Source organism: Danio rerio, chromosome 15 (assembly GCF_052040795.2).
Source record: "Danio rerio strain M-AB ecotype USA chromosome 15, GRCz13ab, whole genome shotgun sequence".
NCBI classification, from domain to species: domain Eukaryota; kingdom Metazoa; phylum Chordata; class Actinopteri; order Cypriniformes; family Danionidae; genus Danio; species Danio rerio.
Genome location: NC_141035.1, coordinates 15,814,481 through 15,834,792, shown reverse-complemented (window position 1 = coordinate 15,834,792; position 20,312 = coordinate 15,814,481). Strand labels below are relative to the sequence as shown.

The following is a 20,312-nucleotide window of genomic DNA, read 5'->3' as shown; positions in this document are numbered from 1 at the left end:
ATATATATATATTTTTTTGTAGTTTAAAAAGATGTATAAAAAATGTCTACCCTAAACTTTATTAGACACTAATTTGTCCACGTTTTAATTAAATTGTTTTAGGAGCAAGTTAGTGAAGGACCAGATAAAATAAGTTTGTAACATAATCAAACAGAAAACAGACTAGAGTTTTGTGATAATTCAGAGGAAAACAGATTTGTTCTAAAAAGCGAATGACAAATAGGACTTTAGAAACCATAAAGTGCAAGCATTTATTTATATTTTCACATTATAAATACCACATTAAGCTCTTTGACAAAGCTTTAGTCATAATTCCTTACAATTTCCGGCTTACAACTGCAAATTTAAGCCAGGAATTGTATGGCTTTATACACACATACTAACACATTTACACTTTAGACATTGTCTCTGAATCTGAGAAGGATGTCCTGTTTCTTCCAAATGTGAAGTATGTTAGAAGTGATGTGCAGCAGATTTGCACACCGTGTCCCGCCGGAGACGCCATGCTCATGGATTTGATCAGCTATTCTAATCTGCCAGCTACAGGGAAAGACGGAGCGAGAGACAAGCGAAGAGATTTGTTGGCAATGTTTCCAGCTTAGTTTACCTGCAATTTTTCCCCTGAGAGGCCACATCAAGAGGCAAGGGCATTGTAGTCTATGAAAACAAACAACAAAATCAATAAAATCAGCTTTACCAAATCGGCCGCACATTAGGGTTTACCTACCTCATTTAAACAGCCAATTACCTCAGCAGCTCGAAGCTTTATTATAATTACAAATGCTGCTGTGCTACTGTTGCACACCAATATCAACAGGAATTTATTTAAATTCCACAAGAAGTAAGATCTATATACGCCGCTGTTCCAGAAAATGAGTTGCTTCGATTTGAGTAGTCCAGCTGTTCTGATCAAATGCTTTTTTTTTTTTTTTTTTGTCTAGTCATGGTGACTTTTAAGCTATGTGCATCTGTGTGTGTCTATCATTTACAAAAGACACAAGTGTTTTGGTGGATGTGGATGAGTCCAACTTGGAAATATATATATATATATATATATATATATATATATATATATATATATATATATATATATATATATATATATGTATATATATATTTATATATAAATATATATATATATATATATATATATATATTATTATTTTTTTTCTTTATTGGCGTTGATTGTTTTAAAATTCACATGGAATTAACATGCCTGTTTTAATTTCTGTAATAAATATGGCTGTATATTTTTTACATGAAGAAATCTGTGTTACAATTTAAACACAAATTCTAATAAACAATTATATTTTGAATTTAAACAGTTTTTTTTCTTGCGTTGATATTAATTTTACATTTGAATAGCCAAAATTACAAGTTTCAGTCATTTAAATGTGATTAATCGTGATTAATTTTCCAAAAAAAAGTGAGAATAATTCGTTTTTTTGACAGCACTAATATATATATATATATATATATATATATATATATATATATATATATATATATATATATATATATATATATATATATATATACATACACATACAACACACGGGAGATGGACAAGCGTATTTTGCCATGTTTCCTTATTCTAGCTTTGTTCTGAGTTTATCCTGCCTGCTGTCTGTATTGATCTTTCACCTGTTTCTCGACTACACCTTTTGGATGTCTTCCATATACCCGTTTGCACTTGTGGTTGACCTTTGCCTGGCTGACTTATTATTATTAAATAAAACTGCACTTGGATTCTCATCTCCGTAGTCTCTGACTCATTACAACTATAGTGAAAATTACATTTTTAAGCTATTAAATCTGTCAAGCGCATTTGCCAAACACATTTTTAGTTTACAAATCACACACTTCAGTAAAAGTTTTTTGTGGTCAAGATATTGTGGAAAGCATCTTGCAATAAGTGTTTATTTATCTGCCCTACCATAATTTAATTATTAACATTTGCATGAAACACATTAAAACGTGTTAACACAATGGAACAATATAGACCAATAAAACAGTGCATATACTGTATAGTGTTCATTTCAGCTTACATCTGCAAAAAAAATTAAGTGTATAGCTAAGGTTCTGCAACAAAACAAAAACAAAAGTGAGAAGGCATGTTTTTTTATTTTTTTTCAATAAGCATGACTTGCGAGGTTGCCTAATTTTTTTTAATCTTTGAAAAATCATTGATAGTTTCTGCTCTGTTTATTATTGTGAAGATGCTTTTAAAACAATAGCTATTATATATATATATATATATATATATATATATATATATATATATATATATATATATATATATAGTACTGTAAAATAAAAGTGACAACTTAAAAGGACGCTAAAAGGGGTAGTTGAAATAATGCATTCATTTACTCTCCCTTTACTTGTCCCAAACCTGTTTGACTTTCTACTGTTGAACACAAAGAAGATATTTTGAAGAACAGAGTAACCTCAGACTATCATTATAATTGTTTTGCCTATTATGCAAGTTACATTAATACATTTGTATTTTTATTTAACTTGACAATATCATGTGTTGCATATTTCAAAGTCTCTTGAACTTATCCTAAATGAACTAAGGGTGCTTTCACACCTGTGAATCGATTCAGTTGTTTCGAAACAGAGATTACAAATGTTACATTGTTGCTCTTTGCTCTTGGAGCGGTTCGCTTTCACATTGCAAAGTTTCTAATCGGACCAAAAGAGCTAAAACAAGTCATGTGCGAGTAAACTCTCCTTACATTAGTCAGAGTGTCAGGGTTTATTTTGCAGTGTCCCGCTAAGCTGTCAGGAGAGGGGGTGGTTTGATGGTGATTGACAGGGTGCGCGCGCGATGTGTCTGAGGAGAGATGCGGTGGGGAGGGTTGAGAAGGGTGCGCGACGTAGCCTATTTGAGGACCGGGAGGGAGACGCGAGATTACCGGGAGATCATCACTCGTTTGCGGGCATCCGGAGACTCGCGAAACTTCCCGCCATGCTCATATTTCTCTCTTCATATAGCCGTATGCCTATTACATATCCATAAAACACTGTGATAAAACCGCGCTCAGATCGGATCGCTTTCTCACTGTAATCGAACCGCTCCAGGGTTCGTTTCAATCGAGCCGAGACCACCTCATTCAATCGATCTCGGAGCAATTACTTTGGCGCTGAACAGGGCGCGATTGCCCTGTTCACATATGCCAAACGATCCTCGCTAACTGGTCAATCGAGACACGTTCTGAAACAAAAGTGTAGGTGTGAAAGCACCCTAAGCATATTTATTTTTAAGCATATTTCATGGGTTACATATACAACTAATAGAGATTAATCTCAGAACTAATTTTAGGACAGTCATTGCTCACTGAACAAAGCAACAATCTGCATTTTTGCTAATTAAGCTGCCAACACCCAAAACATGGGTGCTTCTGCAAGGTGGTAATCTTAAAATTCAAAGTATTACATGCAAATTTTCTAAATCTTCAAACTACACTTCTGTTTACTTTAAACACCCAAGATTACTTTTATTGTCAACATTTCCCACCGTTAATACAATCTCATGCAAAGCATGCTGGAAACTACAAATCCCCCACCCAGGATTAGGTGTTAGTTGGACCAACACAATTACTTCATGTTGTCCCAACACAAAATATTTTAACTTAACTTAATGATTTACAAATATAAATGAACTGAACATAAAACAAATTGGACAAATAAATTACAAGAATTGTACTGTTTCAGTTAATTTTAAATGGGTAGTTTGAACAAGCAGCAGCAATCATTATTTTGAGTGTGGAAATCAGTGGTTACAGGTTTTTTGCTTTGTTCAAGATATCTTCTTTATTGCTCAACAGAACAAAGAATCCCAAAAAAGGTTTAAAACCACTTGAGGGCACGTAAGTAGTGTCTACATTTTAATGTTTGGGTAAACAATCCCTTTAATATAAAGGGGGTAGGGTGGAGGCATTCAATATTATTTTAACATAAATCAACCCCTGGGATACAAATGTGCCTTAAGGTGAAATGTATGCTTGTGTTGAAGCCTAATTGTGCTCTATACCTACTAGAATTGTCCTTTGTGCATTTTGTATTGACTTTTTAAAAGTTAAAACACATTTTTCAGCAGGGGCTACTGACATGATAGCAGCGAACAAAGCATAAAAAACGACTAGGTTACAAAAATATTGTATTTTAACTTCTGTTTATGCTTTTAGCTAAATTGGAGTTATCTTCACAACTTGAAATGCCCTCATTCAAAAAAAAAAAAAAAAAAAAAAAAAACATTACACTGTGATACAGAATTGTAATCGCTATTCATCTTAGTTTTTTGTTATTCTGCCAAGGTGGATCAGAGCGAGTGCAATTCAGAGCCACTGATAGCACAGTTACAGTGCTGGGCTTCAGATGGATGAGTATCTTTAAACCTTCATTGAGCGAAAGTACAGAAGAAAAAAAACACCAAGCTCGCTACAATCCCAAACCTGAACAAGGATGGGATTTAGATTAATGGGCCTGCTTGTGACAAAGTGAGTATGAATGACCTCCAGCCCATGGTCTCTACAGCTAGATATAATCTGTAAATGGTGAGCAGAGCACTAGTTTTCAGTCTTACCTGCTCCTCTTCAATGATCTCCACAGGCCTGCTGTATGGAAAAGACTGCAGCATCTTCTGTTTTTTTTTTTTTGCTTGATTGCACTTTTGATTTGCCATCCACCAGCTGAGTCGTGCTGGGTTGCAGATTTGAGGTGGTTTCCAGACCGAGACGCACACCAGGGTGAAGGGTTCTATCACAAGCAGTGCCTCCTACGGAATTTAAAGAAATATTTGTTTTTACCACACGTACACATTTGAATTAAATAACAGTTTCCTAAGATTAATCAGTATCTTGTGTCTAATATTTTAAAGATACTAACTTACTAAAGTTAGTAAGTTGCAAATGAATTGAAATGATAGGGACATATTTATCATTGTCATCATCATAGTAAGGTCATATACGAGCAATATCAGATGAGTTGCAGTGCGATATGGCCGTATAATGGCACTGGTGGAAGGCGTGCATTAGTGTCCCACCAGTGACAATATACAGCCACATTGCACTGCTATGAGTGTTATATTTTGATTATACAACAGTGCAACCGTTTATATGAAAACGAAAATCAAACAGAGTCTGAAAACCCTTTTGTATGAGGAAAAACTTTCTTCTGCCAAACATTCATATGCGCAGTTGACGTCAGAGCAACAAAAACTGTTGCTACTTCACCAACATCACTTTCGATCTAGTATTTGAATGATTATCCTGCATAATGTATAAAGTGATGAAAAAACAGGTGATTTTGCTAATATTTTAAGATTATAAGGCTGAACAGCATGAAATGCCATCAGTCTAGAGACATTTCCCAGTATTTCTCTGTTGCAATCAGGAGATCAAAATAATCAACCAAGAAAAACCCATAGCAGCGCAAGCACTACCAGATTACTGTTGTGTTTGCGATAAAGAAAAACGCTAAACACATGCGGGCATTTCTTCTTTCTTTCTTTTTACTGAACTATTCAGCAGTAAAAAAAAACAGGAGACTCATTAGAAACAGATAGCCAAACCAAAAGTAACTCCGGGTTATACAAAGAGTGGCCTACATAAAATACACACATTCCAGATATGAGAGTTCCACCTCACACTCAACACACTACAGTTATGGTATAAATACAACTTTTGTTTAAATATGAATACATTATTCTTATTTATTTAAACAAATCAAATCAGCTGAAATATCATTTTTTCTTGCCAGAAACAAGATGCCCACATCACTGTTTCAGGTCAGACATTGCCATAAAGTTACAATTAACAGGGTTACATCTGTGAACGAATCAGAAACAACAAAGTTTAGGATCCAAGTGCAGGCTTAATAAGTCATACATGTAGGGACGGATGATGTGAAACTAATGTTTTGACAGTGTTGAGATTTGGAAACGCACGTGTTCTTCACACTGCACTGAAGTATGATCCAAAACACTAGGTCACGTGAGTAAAATGATTAAAAGCATGCAAATATCGGAAAAAAAAACTGACATAAATTGTCACAATGTATTTTAATAATGTTATTTTATGACCAAAACAAGACATATCTATTTACACAACGTTTTATTGGTCTGTCAGACCAATGCTAAAACAAAACATGTTACAAGAACATAGCATTTACAAACTATTTTCTGTAGCTGCATCATGACATGGAGTGTGATATCCTTCCCACCGAATAGATTTAAGGCAGCACATTATCAAATCTCCATAGTAATGTGTATAATCATATCAACAAGACAGTATGTGTGCAAAGAAACGGGGATTAAAATAAAATTTAGCTCTCTGTCATCATCTGCACCTCAAGAATGAGTTTTACAAGTTTAAAATGTTTTCAAAAACAGTGCATGTTTGTTACAAAGTTACAAAATTACTATGTAATTCATTACCACAGTCGCATGTCAAAACAATTATGAATTCAATCCCAGTTCATGGACATAAATCAGGATTATGTTGTACATTAACAGCATGGATGTCCATACAGCAGTGTATATATCCGGTCACCTTTGCCTTGCAAAAGCCATGTGTGTGCGTGCGTACATGTGTGCAAACTTGATAATGACATTGTGTGTGATTAATCATTGCAGAAAGGCTTGAATTGACTCCACAACAAATACATCAAATAACCTTCGGGAAAGTTCTTACTGTAGTAAGGGAGATCTGCTTCATTCTTGTCTGTCACTGTGCTGTTTATCTACATGAAAGCAACATGCATCAGAGCAATAGTGAGCAATCTCTATGGGTCTGACATGCACATGGGAACGGTGGGCGGGGAGGACCAGCTCATTTGCATTAAGGGCACAGGCAACAAAAACAGCTACAATGTCCTAACAGCTCAAATTTCCCAGATTTAGAAAGATATAATAAATAATCTGATGGGTTTTGTGAGCTTAAAATATACAGACACATCCTGGAGACACAAAAGACGTATCTTAAATCACGAAAAGTGGGTATAACAGGTGCCCTTTAAAGTTTAGTTCACCCAATAAATTAATTTCTGTTAAAATGTACTTTCCCTGATGTTATCCAAAGTTATACGAATCCAAATGCATCCTTTTTCTTTTTTTTAAGAATGCTTCTGTTCCTTCAAAAAAAAGCCAAATGCTGTGATGCTTCAAAGTGTTTGTAAGAGATTGTACAATATCAATCTTGGATAAATGGACGTTTAATGGAGAAACAGAAATGTGAGGAAATCTCATGACAGTGTGTAAATGATGACAAAATTGTAATATTTTGGGGTGAAACAACCCAACTCGCTTGGACCGAATCCATCCAATTTGTGAACACTTCATTCATATCGCTTCTGTGATTTCCAGTTTAACAATAGCTGGACTCAAAAGCACTGCAAGTCATCAAATTCACTGAGCTTGATAGCTTCATCTGTTATACAAACAGGACATATCCCTTCTCTACGCTCACATAACTCAGTTTATAAGTTTATTCAATAGGCCCCAAGAGATCCATCTCTGCTGTCTGTAAAAGAGAACATGTTTGGATGACTTCTACAGACCTTATGCTAATAAGTAGCCTTGGTGTCATTCCACAAGTCCCAGCCTCTACTTGCCGACTCACCACAGTACCTGGCACATCACAAAACCGATTTAGTCTGCTGTAAGGTGATAATATAGAGATTTTCTTTTGATTGCCCTTGAGGAGCAACTGAACAAATCTCCATTACTATCATTAACAAACTAATACAACAAATAACAGTTTCATTAAAAGAGGCTACGATTCTCAATTGATTCATGTCATAAGAATGTTCTAGGTTTCACTCTCTTGCCTGTAATTTATGCTGCAATCTTTGTAGTGCTTCTAGTCAATTAACTCTCAACATTGCCATTAGCTGCCTGCATTGCTATAGCTGATGGGTTCCACTTCAACAACTAAACCATATGCCACCATTAAATCAAACAAATTTCATCAGGATCATATGATTTATTTAACACTGGGAAACGTAATTAGCACACATGAGAGACTGGTGAGCATGGTGGGTAACCAAGACCACTGTAAGGCCAGATGCTTGAACACCGGGGGTTATCCAGTGAGAATGGAGCCAATTGGATTGAGAACACTTTAAATAATGTCAAAACTAGGTCATTAGGGAGGTAATGCACTCCCACAGATCTCCTGACAGCCATAGTTTCTCATTAGCTTCTATAACAATCCCAATTTGCTATCAATGATCAATATTTCATTAAAGTAAAACATGATCAAACTTTTTTTGTGGGTTTAGTCATAGACTAAATATTCCCAACATTGTCTTGTTTGTCCTAATACATAACCCGTGTGACAGTGTGAGTTTTTAAAGTAGCAAAATGAGCAAGTTAATTACATTAAGCAAAATGCTCTAGTCGTGCCCCAAGCAAAAATGGCAGCATTTACTGTAGGTGAAAAATAGCCAAAGTAGTTCATTTCCCACCCCTCAGACCGAAGCTCTTTCTTAAGAGCCACCATTCATTCAGAGCTAATGAAGGGATATTGGTATATTAATAAATTACCGCAATTTAGATTACTGTAATTTATAGTCAAAGGCAATGAGACATTGAAGCACAGGTGATTGCTTCAAATTAATTGGCTTTTCAGAACCAAAAACACTACAGCCAAAACACAAACACAACCATCAGGATAATTACCGTCATAATTCAAAGCGGACATGATCCTACACTAAGCCATTATCAAACATCAATAGCATTCAACCTCTTGTTTGAGTAAACATCCATTATAAAACACAAAGTGAATCTTGTTATGCTATATAAAAAGCTGATATTGGGAAAGAAGAAAAAAAGTACATAAAAGGTGACTCTTAAAATTAAAATACTTACAAAGAGAAGTGCCCTCAGAAGAAGGTACCTCTTTGTCTCTACCTCTAAATGGTTTTAGTAGGACCTTAAATGGGGATATTACAACTCTACATCAGACTATAATGTCACCATTATTCTCTCCTAACCAGAAAGACAAGCAAGATTAAGTCACTGTCTTCCCAAAAATAAGGTGTCTGAATATACTTATTTAATCTATAGTAAGTCAAAGCCAACAACATATTTTGTTTGGCCTAAAAACAACAACAACTTACACACTGCTTGTGCTACAATTCCATATATATCCATATGAAACTCTCTACCCTCCCAACATTTTACCATCCCACAGGTACTACAACAATCTACAGGTAGAGTGACACTTTTTTTAGGCGCTATGAGTTAAAAAAAAAGTTCATTGTGATTACATTGTTCTTGTTTAAAGGATTAGTTCACCCAGAAATGAAAATTGTGTCATTAATTACTCAGCCTCGTGTCGTTCCAAACCCCTGAGGCCTTCGTGCATCTTCGGAACACAAATTACGCTATTTTGAATGAAGTTCAAGAGCTGTCTCATCCGCCATAGACAGCAGCAGTCTCTAGTTGATCGCAGTCTAGAAAAGGAACCAAAACATTGTCAAACCATTACATATCACCTCAGTGATTCAACTGTAATCATACAAAGATCCATGACCTTTGTTGTGCACCTCATCAGGTCCAAAGGTTCCCTCATGGGTGACCTGACTTGACAATAAGATGGTACAAAAAACTACAAGTTGTACAAGATCCCACAGTATACTACGGGTAGCAGAAACTGCTGAGATGTAAGCTTCACATTTGATGGATGTATTGTGTTATCTAAACAGAGTCTACATGTTAAGTGTTAAGTTGAAGTTTAGTGCTTTTTAGAAGAAGTTAGGTTTGTCCTTTTTAGCCCTATCGTGGCACATACAACTGAAACTAATAACATAATTTTATCCTTTGGGAACCAATTTGATTGTTGAAAATGATTAATGCTTCACCTTCAATGATGCTTGCGTACAGAACAGCCACTGGCACTGCACCCTCTCACAGACTACATCCCCTCTAGGAGCCTCTGATTAGAGAGTGAGCGCTGCCTTGTGCTACCATCACAGAAAGGCTAAAAGTCCATTTCCAAAGCCTTTTCATTCAATGTTCCATGCTGGTGGAATGATCTTCTCATTCGTACAGACTGCGGATTCTCTGCTATCGTTCAAACAACAACTAAAAAACATTATTTTTTAAAAGCAATTAAACCCCAATGAATAAAATCTAAACCCTTCTTACTGTCTACCAGAATCACTGTTGGGACCCTCTTGGGCAGGATATTTTCAGATCCCAGATGACAATGAGAATGAGGAGCTAATGGTTACAGACAGAATAGTATCACATTCATTCAAACCACTGCCTCCTGTGAAGGCCATTAATTAATAAAGTGTCTTCTCGCAATTTTCTCTGGATAAGTGCTGCTTGAGGAATATGGAGATGGTTTGGTTGTTATGCAAATTACTAACCTTGGTTATACCGGCACTTATTTAGAACACTCCAAATTTAATAACAGAAGAATGGGTTTAAGAATAAGCTCATGTGCATGTGTTGTACATTATGTGGAACATTTTCTTAAGAAGTTCAAATGTGTATATAAATAAAATATATACACAATTATTAGTGAATGCATCTGATGTCCTTATTATTACTTCTAAAATTGTAAATACCGTAGGAACACTCAAGAGGGACTTTCAGCATTAAATATTAGCTATGGAAAGTTCGGATCTTCTCCCCAAACCAAAACTTTACGCCACAACATAATGATGCCATTGCCAATGACGTAATGACACTACTTCCATGTTAGGACTCAACATATCACAAATATATAGTCAGCAATTATAATTTCAGTTAAGTTAAAACATGACAATTTAGGCCCACATTCGGGAGGACCAGGAGAATTCCTTGCACTTTCAGCAGTCGCACTTTTTTCATTTGTTTATTTTTTTTTACCAGACAAATTTTTTAATTAATTATTTTGCAGCGGCTCTACTCTTTTTATTTATTTTCTCGCAGCCCCATGAGCAAAATGCAGACTGCAGGTTAATGATGATGTAACTATCGTTCGGCCCAAAACAGCGGCACCTGTTAAAGAATTAAAATAATTACTATTATGAATATTACACCTGCTCAATGAAAATCAGATGACTCACTGCGTTAATAAATCTGACCTAACTTTTTAAAAAAAACTAAAAAGAGGAGAAAAAGATTAAGCCATCAATAGAAAGTAATACTGTGGTTAGCTGCAGGCTGTTGTGCCCTGTTTGTGTTTAGTTCGCCACCTGGTAAACCACACATGTGGAGTATTGGCTCTGATAAATCAATCTAATTTTAGCGTACTTGTAACGCCCCGGGTTCACTTGAGGAAGGCACAGGCTCGCAAGATTATCAAAACACGTATATTTATTACAATTACAAGGAAGAAAACTGGAAAGTCATGGGTTGAAAACAAGCAACAAACAAAGAGAAAATATCGGACCACTAATGACTAAACACAGAGATTATAAATAAACTGGGGATGATGAGACCAATTACATACAGAAGATGAACACAGGTGACACTGATGAATATTTTGACATGGTGGGAACGGGAACAAAGAAACACATAGTAAAGGTCACATGACAAAAACAAAACACACAAGGAAGACTGGGTGTGGCAGTACTGTTCTAGTAACTGAATAACTCTGAAATTTGATTTATTTCAAGTCAAAGGGGATACCAGGCATATTAAAAAGTAAGTAATTTGTGGATACTGGAGATGTGAAGTGTTTTAAACAATGATTTAGGCCTAGTTTACTAATATGTTTTAGTTTTATAATGGCGTTTTAGAATAAAGACGATCCACATCCACACCCGCATTTCATCAAGCATTTCTGAAAAGATCTCCATCCACACTATGCCACTGAAAACGAACATCACATAACCACACACACACTCTGGCATGCACTGCAGTATATGCACACATCTAAGTACCAGGCGGTCAGCGGGTGCTTTGAGCAGACCTCCCCAGGCAAGACCAGCGCATGTCAAACAGTCCATCAAGGATAAGCTGCATCTCAACTCACTACAGTTGTTAAACTTGATATTTAATTAGCCTAAGCTTGTCTCTATCTAACAACCCTCTTTTGAATCAGGTAACATGTTATTGCTGAGTGCAAAAATTTGTTAATATATTAATGTAAACACGTACACTGATTCTGCACATTTGACTGATTGTTTGTCTTTATTTCCTATATTGTATTATTAAAACTAATATTTAGCTAAATGAATATTAATAAAAATTGAAGTAGGCAGTTTTGTTATAGGCTCTGTTTTGTTATAAATATGCATACAGTGAAGATGACAGTTATATAAACATGTAGCTACACAAGGCTTAACATTTTTTGGTGTTAAGTTGTTAATAACAAATTGAAAATAGACAGTTTCTTATATCATGTTTTTAATGTATTGATAAGATAGTAAAACAACATAGCCAGGGTGGTGTGAATGATGTTATAAAGTAGCGATGCTGTTCCCTTTAAAGATTTACCGGACGTGTTCTCGGAAGTTTTCCATATCAATTTTTTGAAGTCTAAACATACAAGGAAATGATTCAAGACTAAATTTTGTGCCCTCAATATTGAAAAATATTGAGGGCACAATTTGCCCCCAATTAGATAATGTCTGCAGCCACACCGCCATTTTCAGATGTCTCTATGCTCCCCTATCCACAGTGACATGGAGAAGCAGCATTTCAAAACCAAAATGGCCTCCTCAGCATTTCTAAAATTGCCCAAAAACTCTGGGTGCATGGAAGGTGTAACCACTGCAAACGTTATGCGTTTTAAAATTAAAACTTATAAGTATAAACGGGGCCCTAGTGAACTGGTTTGACTTGTAAACTTAGAGCACTTGTGTCACATAGTTCTTGGAGGACACAGCTCTGCAGAGTTAAACACTAATTAAACACACCCGATCAAACTAATTTAGTCCTTCAGGCTTGTTTTAAAGCCCCAGACAAGTGTACTAATGCAGGGTTGGAACTAAACTGTGCAGGGCTATGGCTCTCCAGGAACTAACATCTAATCTGTTTGACACCCCTGACTAAGAAGATTTGGTTTAAACCATCCCTATTAAATAGATCATCTTCTAATTGGTTGAAACATCACAAACTGTTTGTCTGCAAAATACACCTTTTTCAGTCATTTATATTGTGTACATATAAGCAAAATGTAAAACATATACATATTTTAAGTTGTTGTGTAAACATATCCTAATTGCACATGGACTGTTATTTTAAGATAAAAGATGTATATTATGTATATCTGGTTATTTGGTTCTGAAGAGGCTTGTTTCAGAGCTCAGATATGAAGAGTTCTCACTTGCTACATGAAAAATACACCAATGCCTTTTTTTTCCTTTTTAAAGCTACACACACACACACAAACACACACACACACACACACACACACACACACACACACACACACACACACACACACACACACACACACACACACACACAAACAACCCTATCTGTTTTTACTCTAAGCCTATTCGGAGGTTATTATTATCACCTTCTCTTTTAAAATGATGTGAGCAGGGCTCTTCCTCCACCCTGCTTGCTGTAATGCTGCATTCACTGGGGCTCAAGAATGAGTGATGCAGCAGAAATGGCCCCATTGTGCATCTGGGCTAATTACACCAGATACCTGCTAAAACACTGTGGGTCCTCAGTAATGGCCGTGACACAAGAAGAGATGGAGAGGAGGTGGTCTCCATTAAGACCACACTTGCATGGGTCTGCCGACCTCAGTTTGAAGAGCCGTATTCTTTGTGTGCTAATGTTCTGTGCAAACTAGGAAACAGGCAAGCTACACCATTTCCTTCAAAGGCGGGAACATTTTACACAGTGTTTGGCACATTTTTGACTAGCACATAGAGCTCACAAGTGTTAATGTTGCATTTGGCTGGTGTGCTGTGCTATATTATTGGTAAATATCGTATGCTCTCGAATATAAAAGACAGATGGAAAGCCATTGAGTAGAAATAATCTATTCACATAATAATGGCATCGCAAAAACAGTTAAAGGTATAGCTCACCCAAAATTGGACATATGTTGTTAAATTCCTAAGAGCATCTGAGTGGTACAGTATGTGACTTTTTTCTCTTGTAACGTCTGCAAGACCTCAGAGATTCATAAAATACAAGTCACATATTAAGTAAAACTGAGTAAACTAAATTATTACTGTTTCATGACATTAACCTTTTTTTCTGCAAGAAACTATTTACATTTGCTTTATTTACATTTTTTATTAAACCCTAAGTACCGGTATATGCTTCTGAGCATGTTGATGGAAGTGTGGAATGTGTTTTGTTACTTTTTATCAAAAGTTGGGATTCACTAAAAGTCAACTGAGATTGTGGATGCAAATGTAATCTTGTCTTTTATATTAGGTGCAGCTTGCAGGATAAGCACAAGTACCATTTTGATAAAAAAAACAAAAATAAAATAAAAAACTGTAACACATTCTCTCTCTGCATTGAAAACAAACAGTATTAAAAGTCTATCTCACAATGCAGAACTGAAAATCTGTTCACACCAACCACAATAACTATAAATATTATTGATTAGAATTGGGTCCACATAAACGATAACAATCTGTTTTTGATTTTTTTTTTTTAAATCACGCTTTTTAATTGCTTTTATCCCCTTGTGACCAGCAACATGCTATTAGCACATCTGACCGTTGAATACAGCTAATGGTTAGATTGTAATCAATTTAATCAAACAATAAATTTAAAGATATATGCTAATAAAAACACTCCTCCATGAACTGCCACATTATCGTGGTGGAAGGGTTTGACTGCCTGAGTGATCCTAAGAGCTATGTTGTCGGGGGCTAATGCCCCTGGTAGGGTCTCTCAAGACAAAAAAGTCTTAGGTGACAGGTCAGACTAAAGCCTGGTTTATGCTTCTGCGTCAAGTGACTGGCGTAACCCACGGTGCATGCAACGCGTGTAGCTGTGCATTTATACTTCTGCGCGCTGTCTCTGTTGGTCTGCATTAACGCTTCCGAAATGCTAGTGGGCAGTGAGGTGTTAATGTTCCACCTTGTCGAGTTTCTTTGCTGCTGTTTTGTTTTTTCTGAACACTTCCTGAATGTACAAGTGGCTCAAACTCGCTCATTTTGAGGCAGGAACCGGTGGACATACAACAACTTTAACTATGAGGTAAACATAAAACAAAACTTTCCATCCGGAGCTCCTTCACAGGACTCCACACTTGTAAACAATCACTCCATCGGGCTTGCGCGGCTCTCTGTCCCGCCCTGACTCGTCAGCGCTACCAAGCTCTGCTCCTCTTCGTTGCAACATGTAGTTACATTTTTTGAGAGGTGCACATCAGCGACGCCGAGGACCAGGGCGTAGGGCTATGCGTGCTTGACGCAGAAGTATAAGTCAGTGCTGTTCAAAACCCGCCAATAAGTACAATAGCATCAAAGGGCCGTAACGTCGCCTGGTATGAGGCAGCTGGGGCCACACCTTGGAGCCAGGCCTGGGGTCTGGGCTTGAATGTGAGCAACTGGTGGCTAGGCATTTTCCCACGGAACCCAGCTGGGCTTATCCTGTAGGAGCGATGTAGGATCATCCTCCTGCAGGCCCACCACCTGCAAGGGTGCCAGTGCACTGTGGAACAAGTGGTGGTTGAAGGTTAGGACCATGACAACCCGATCATCAGGCACAGAAACTGGCTCTTGGGACATGAAAGGTCACCTCATTGAGAGGGAAGGAGCCAAAGATGTGTGGGATAAAAATCCCCTCCATGTACAGCTGGTGCTCTGGAATTCAACTTCTTGAAAAGGGCTGGACTTTCTTCTACTGTGGAGTTGCTCACGGTGAGAGGTGGCAGGCTGGTGTGGGCTTGCTCATAGCTCCCCAACTTAGCCACCATGTGTTTGCCCCGGTTTTCCCTGGTGAATGAGAGGGTCGCCTCCCTGCGTTTTTGGGTCAGGGATAGGTAGTTTGTGCTTATGGATCAAACACCACTGCAGAGTACCCGGCCTTCTTGAAGTCATTGGGAGGGTTGCTGGAAGGTGATCAGGCTAAGAACTGTTGTTCTACTGTGGGGCTTCAATGAGAGTGATACCCGGAGATGCATGATAGGGAGTAGTGGCTTTCCTGATCTGAATCAGAGTGGTGTTTTGTTATTGGACTTCTGTGCTAATCACACTCTATTACGAACACCATGTTTGAGCGTAAGGATCTCCGTCAGTGCACATGGTGCTAGGACACCTTAGGGCGGAAGTCAATGATTGAATTTGTGGTTGTATCATATAATCTCCGATCATGTGTCTTGAACACTTGGGTCAAGAGAGGGGCAGAGCTGTCAACTCATCACCACCTGGAGGTGAGTTGGATCCACTGGCTAGGGGGAAAGCTGAACAGACCTGGCAGGCCCAAGCGTATTGTTAGGGTCCTCTAGGAACGTCTGGCTGACCTAGCTTTGACCAGATCCCGAGGGAGGTTGGAGACATGGAGACTGAGTGGTCCATGTTTTCCGACTCCATTGCTAACACAGCTATGAGGAGCTGTGTCCGTAAGGTCTGTGCCTGTTGGGGCGGCAATACACAAACCCAGTAGTGGACACTGGAAATAAGGGATGTCGTTATGCTGAAGAAGGAGTCCTACAGATCTTGGTTGGTTTGCAGGACTCTCGAGGCAACTGATAGGTACCGACAAGCCAAGTGTGCTGCAGCCCAGGCTGTCGCAAAAACAAAAAAATGGGATTCTGGCAAATTGTCCAGCGCCTCAGAAGGGGAAACCCAATCCACATCGACACTGTTTACAGCAGAAATGGGGAGCTGTTGACCTCGTCTAAGGATGTGGTTGGACGGTGGAATGCTTTGAAGATCTTCTTAACCCCACCAACATGTCTTTCATCAATAAAGCAGAGACTGTGGATCCAGGGGTGGACTCACTCATCACCCAAGCTGAGGTCAATGAGGTAGTTTGCAAGCTCCACAGTGTGCAAAGCAACGGGGGTAGATGAGATTCACCCTGTGTATCTTAGGTCTCTGGATGTTGTGGGGCTGTCTTGGCTGACACATCTCTACAATATCACATGGAGTTCGGGAACAGAACCTCTTTACTGTGCAACTGGGGTGGTGGTTCCCATTTTTAAAAAGGGGGACCAGAGGGTGTGCTCCAACTATAGGGGGATCATGGGGTTTTGTTCACAAGTAAGGGAAGGATGGAACGTACGATTGACAGGCAGATTGGTGTAGCAGCAGCAGTAAATCCGGTCGATGTACCGATACTCTGTGGTAAAGAAGGAGCTGAGCAAAAGCTCTCGATTTACCGGTCAACCTTTGTTCCTACTCTCACCTATGGTCTCGAAAGGACAAGATCTGGCATCCAATTAGCTGAAATGAGATTCCATCGCAGGGTGGCAGGGCGCACCCTTTTGGATAAGATGAGGAGCTCTGTCACCCGGGAGGAGCTTGGAGTAGAGCTGCTGCTCCTCCACATTGAGAGAAGTTAGCTGAGGTGGCTCGGTCATTTGCTTCAAATGCCTCCTGGATACCTACCAAGGCATGTGTTCTAGGCATGTTCCACTGAGAGGGGGCCTCGGGTAAGAACCAGTGCATGCTGGAGGGACTATGTCTCTCGGCTGGCCTGGGGATGCCTCACGACCCCCCGGTTGAGCTGGAGGAAGTGTCTGAGGAGAGAGAAGTCGGGTTTTCTCCTAAGACTGCTGCCCCGCGACCCAGAAAATGAATCAATGAACTATTGAATGAGCAATAACAACACCAGTTTGTTTTCTCAGCATTTTCAAAGGACGCAACACAAAGATAATGAAACTAGCACAGGGTAGCTAAGGTACTTTTATTCAATTTGTAAGCCTGGATTGCAAAAGGTTCATGTATTTTTAAGCATCATTTTGCATAGCATAACCAATTGATTCCAAGATCGTCATTAAAGATGCCATTGGTTCAAGAAGTTAAAATGTTCTCTGATATCTACATAATATGTATGTGGCTTTGATAAGATCAAGAAAATCTCTAGAAATAGTTTTATATGCACTTTTATTACTCCATAAAGTACCCCTATAGTTAAAGCACATATTTCACCATATTTAGACTGGTTGTGAAAAATAATGAACTCCTTTCTGGTGCTATCACACACATACACACACAGCATGATGTATGCATGATGTACACAAGCAATATAGTACAAATATTTTAGCTTAACCAGTAAAGACTTATTTTACCTACTTGGAAAGTGTGCTCTCTAATATAAACCCATCAGAGTACTGTTAACCTTAATACTGTTAAACAAGTCACAAGAGCTGTTGTGGATAGGATAAATTATAATTAAACTTGACAAACAGGCTGATAAGATATATTGTGTTGTATTTTTAGACTATAATGTCAAAGAAAAGCTAGGAATTATTATCAACATCTGCATGAGCAGATAACAGTTTGGTGAGCTGAGTGATTTGATGTTTTAGCAGTCTGCATGTGTTTGTTAAAACATACGCATACAATTTAACAACAAACACAATAAATTATCAAAATATACAATTAAACGTACCATGTGCCTCTTTGGAGTGGAACTAAATACATTCATATTCTGTAATTACTACATTTTGTGGCCTGATGCAAATTTGAACGTCTTGAGATATCATTGCTCAGTAAGACAGTAAACAATCTGGGTCTCCCATTTTCAAAATAAAAGTCCAACATACATGGTAAGTTAAACAAATTTAAAAATAACTAATTGATCATTGATGTCTCACTAGGAAAGGTTGTAACTTATCAAACGCATTGTGAGGTGTGCATAATAATGATTCCAGAGCTACATATCAATCCGTGTTCTCCTGATGACACATCTACTCATCAGGACCGAATGAACAACCTAAAGTACATGCAGTTAACGAGAGTGTGCCCATTGAGTCAAGCAACAGTCTCCCATGTGTTCTGATAGGCCTTTTGTTTATTGGGGTTTTACACACGTGGAATTACATGAGATAAGGAAACAGTGGTGTCTAAGGGTTGTGGTATGGCTATTTCCATAAAATAGGGCTTAACATGAAACCTTTCAACAATGTCATCTGTAGCTTTAAATTTTGCTAGCCCTTTTTTTAGCAGAATATTTAAATGGATACTGATGGGTAATTCATGTTTTATCATTTAATAGCTGGGAGAAAATATTCTTAAAGTTATCCAAACAACATTGCTATAACTGGTCTGAAATCTAATGTGGTTTTAAATTCAGAAAAAAAAAAAAAGAATGATGCCTCGTTATCTTTAAAAACACATTTAAAAGTTATGACAAACATTGCATGCATTTTTCTTTGGCACACACCCAGTCCTCACGGGAAAGCAGATTTGAGTTTAGCAGCTGATTATGGGATTAGGTAAACATTCTAATCACACCGTTGTGATTTTCTGCTCTAGAGAGCATTCTAGATTGATCATAAAAGCAAGATAGTAGTTGCCAAAAGCCATTAAGGAGGAAGATTATCTTTGTAGCAAACACCAGTGCAAAATAAAGATGCTTAAGTTAAGCAAATGTGAAATGAAATCCAAAATAAATTTTTGCACTGTGGTCACAGTGCAAATCATCTGATCTGTGTCGAATTTATTGCTACCTATCCCATGTGAGTTTGTGATGTTCCATGTTTGCCCACAGTGTGAGATAATGGGTGCCACCATGTTTGTCTGCGCTGCAGTAGAGATATCAGAGCTGCTGGACTTACAACATGTTGATTTATCAACTTTACACACACAAATAATAATAATAATAATAATAATAATAATAATAATAATAATAATAATAAAAGAAGAAAGTGGCTATCTAACTGGGAGAAGTGTGTAATGTAATGTAATGTATTATTTTTATTTATTTTTATTTTTTATTTAATGCCATGTCAGCAATCAAGACTATATTCATGGAAGGAACCTTTTGGGAGAATCGTGTGTCTGATGTGCAAACATAACATCTAAATATGTGTAAACATAATCTTTATAATTATTATCTAATAGAAGTTATATTATTGCAATATTAGTAAATAATGTATTTTACTAAGCATAAATAGTGGTGCTAGTATGCATATTTGAATACCTAAAACCTAAAATAAATGTTATGCGTTTGAAAATACTTATAAATTGTGATTTATGACAAGCACCACTTGTGTATTTGTTTGGCTCAGCACAAGCCATCACGGGAACGCTGATTTGAATTCAGCAGCTGATGCACTGAATGCTCTAATCCAGGGGTGTCCAAACTCGATCATGGAGGACCCCAGTCCTGCAAAGTTTAGTTCCAACTCAATTAGACACACCTGGACTAGCTAATCAAGCTCTTACTAGGCTTTTTAGAAACATCCATGCAGGTGTGTTGAGCCAAGTTG

At 37.6% G+C, this 20,312-nt stretch overlaps 1 protein-coding gene across 4 annotated transcripts in view; it reads right to left on the bottom strand.

Moving 5' to 3' along the window:
* Positions 1-226: 226 nt before the first annotated feature.
* The window catches only part of LOC147833617 (uncharacterized), a 185,537-nt gene continuing 165,451 nt past the window's right edge, over positions 227-20,312 (bottom strand). For 3 of the 4 annotated variants that reach the window (XR_015509107.1, XM_087283757.1, XM_087283758.1), the window contains 2 exons: positions 4,592-4,783; positions 227-657 (listed from right to left, as the gene is read on the bottom strand). Coding sequence is in view for 2 of the 4 variants with exons in the window: in XM_087283757.1 (XP_087139883.1) it covers positions 604-657; positions 4,592-4,783 (246 nt within the window). In the remaining 2 variants the exon portion in view is untranslated. The remainder of the gene's footprint in view (positions 658-4,591; positions 4,784-20,312) is intronic. The other variant, XR_015509108.1, reaches the window with a different exon arrangement.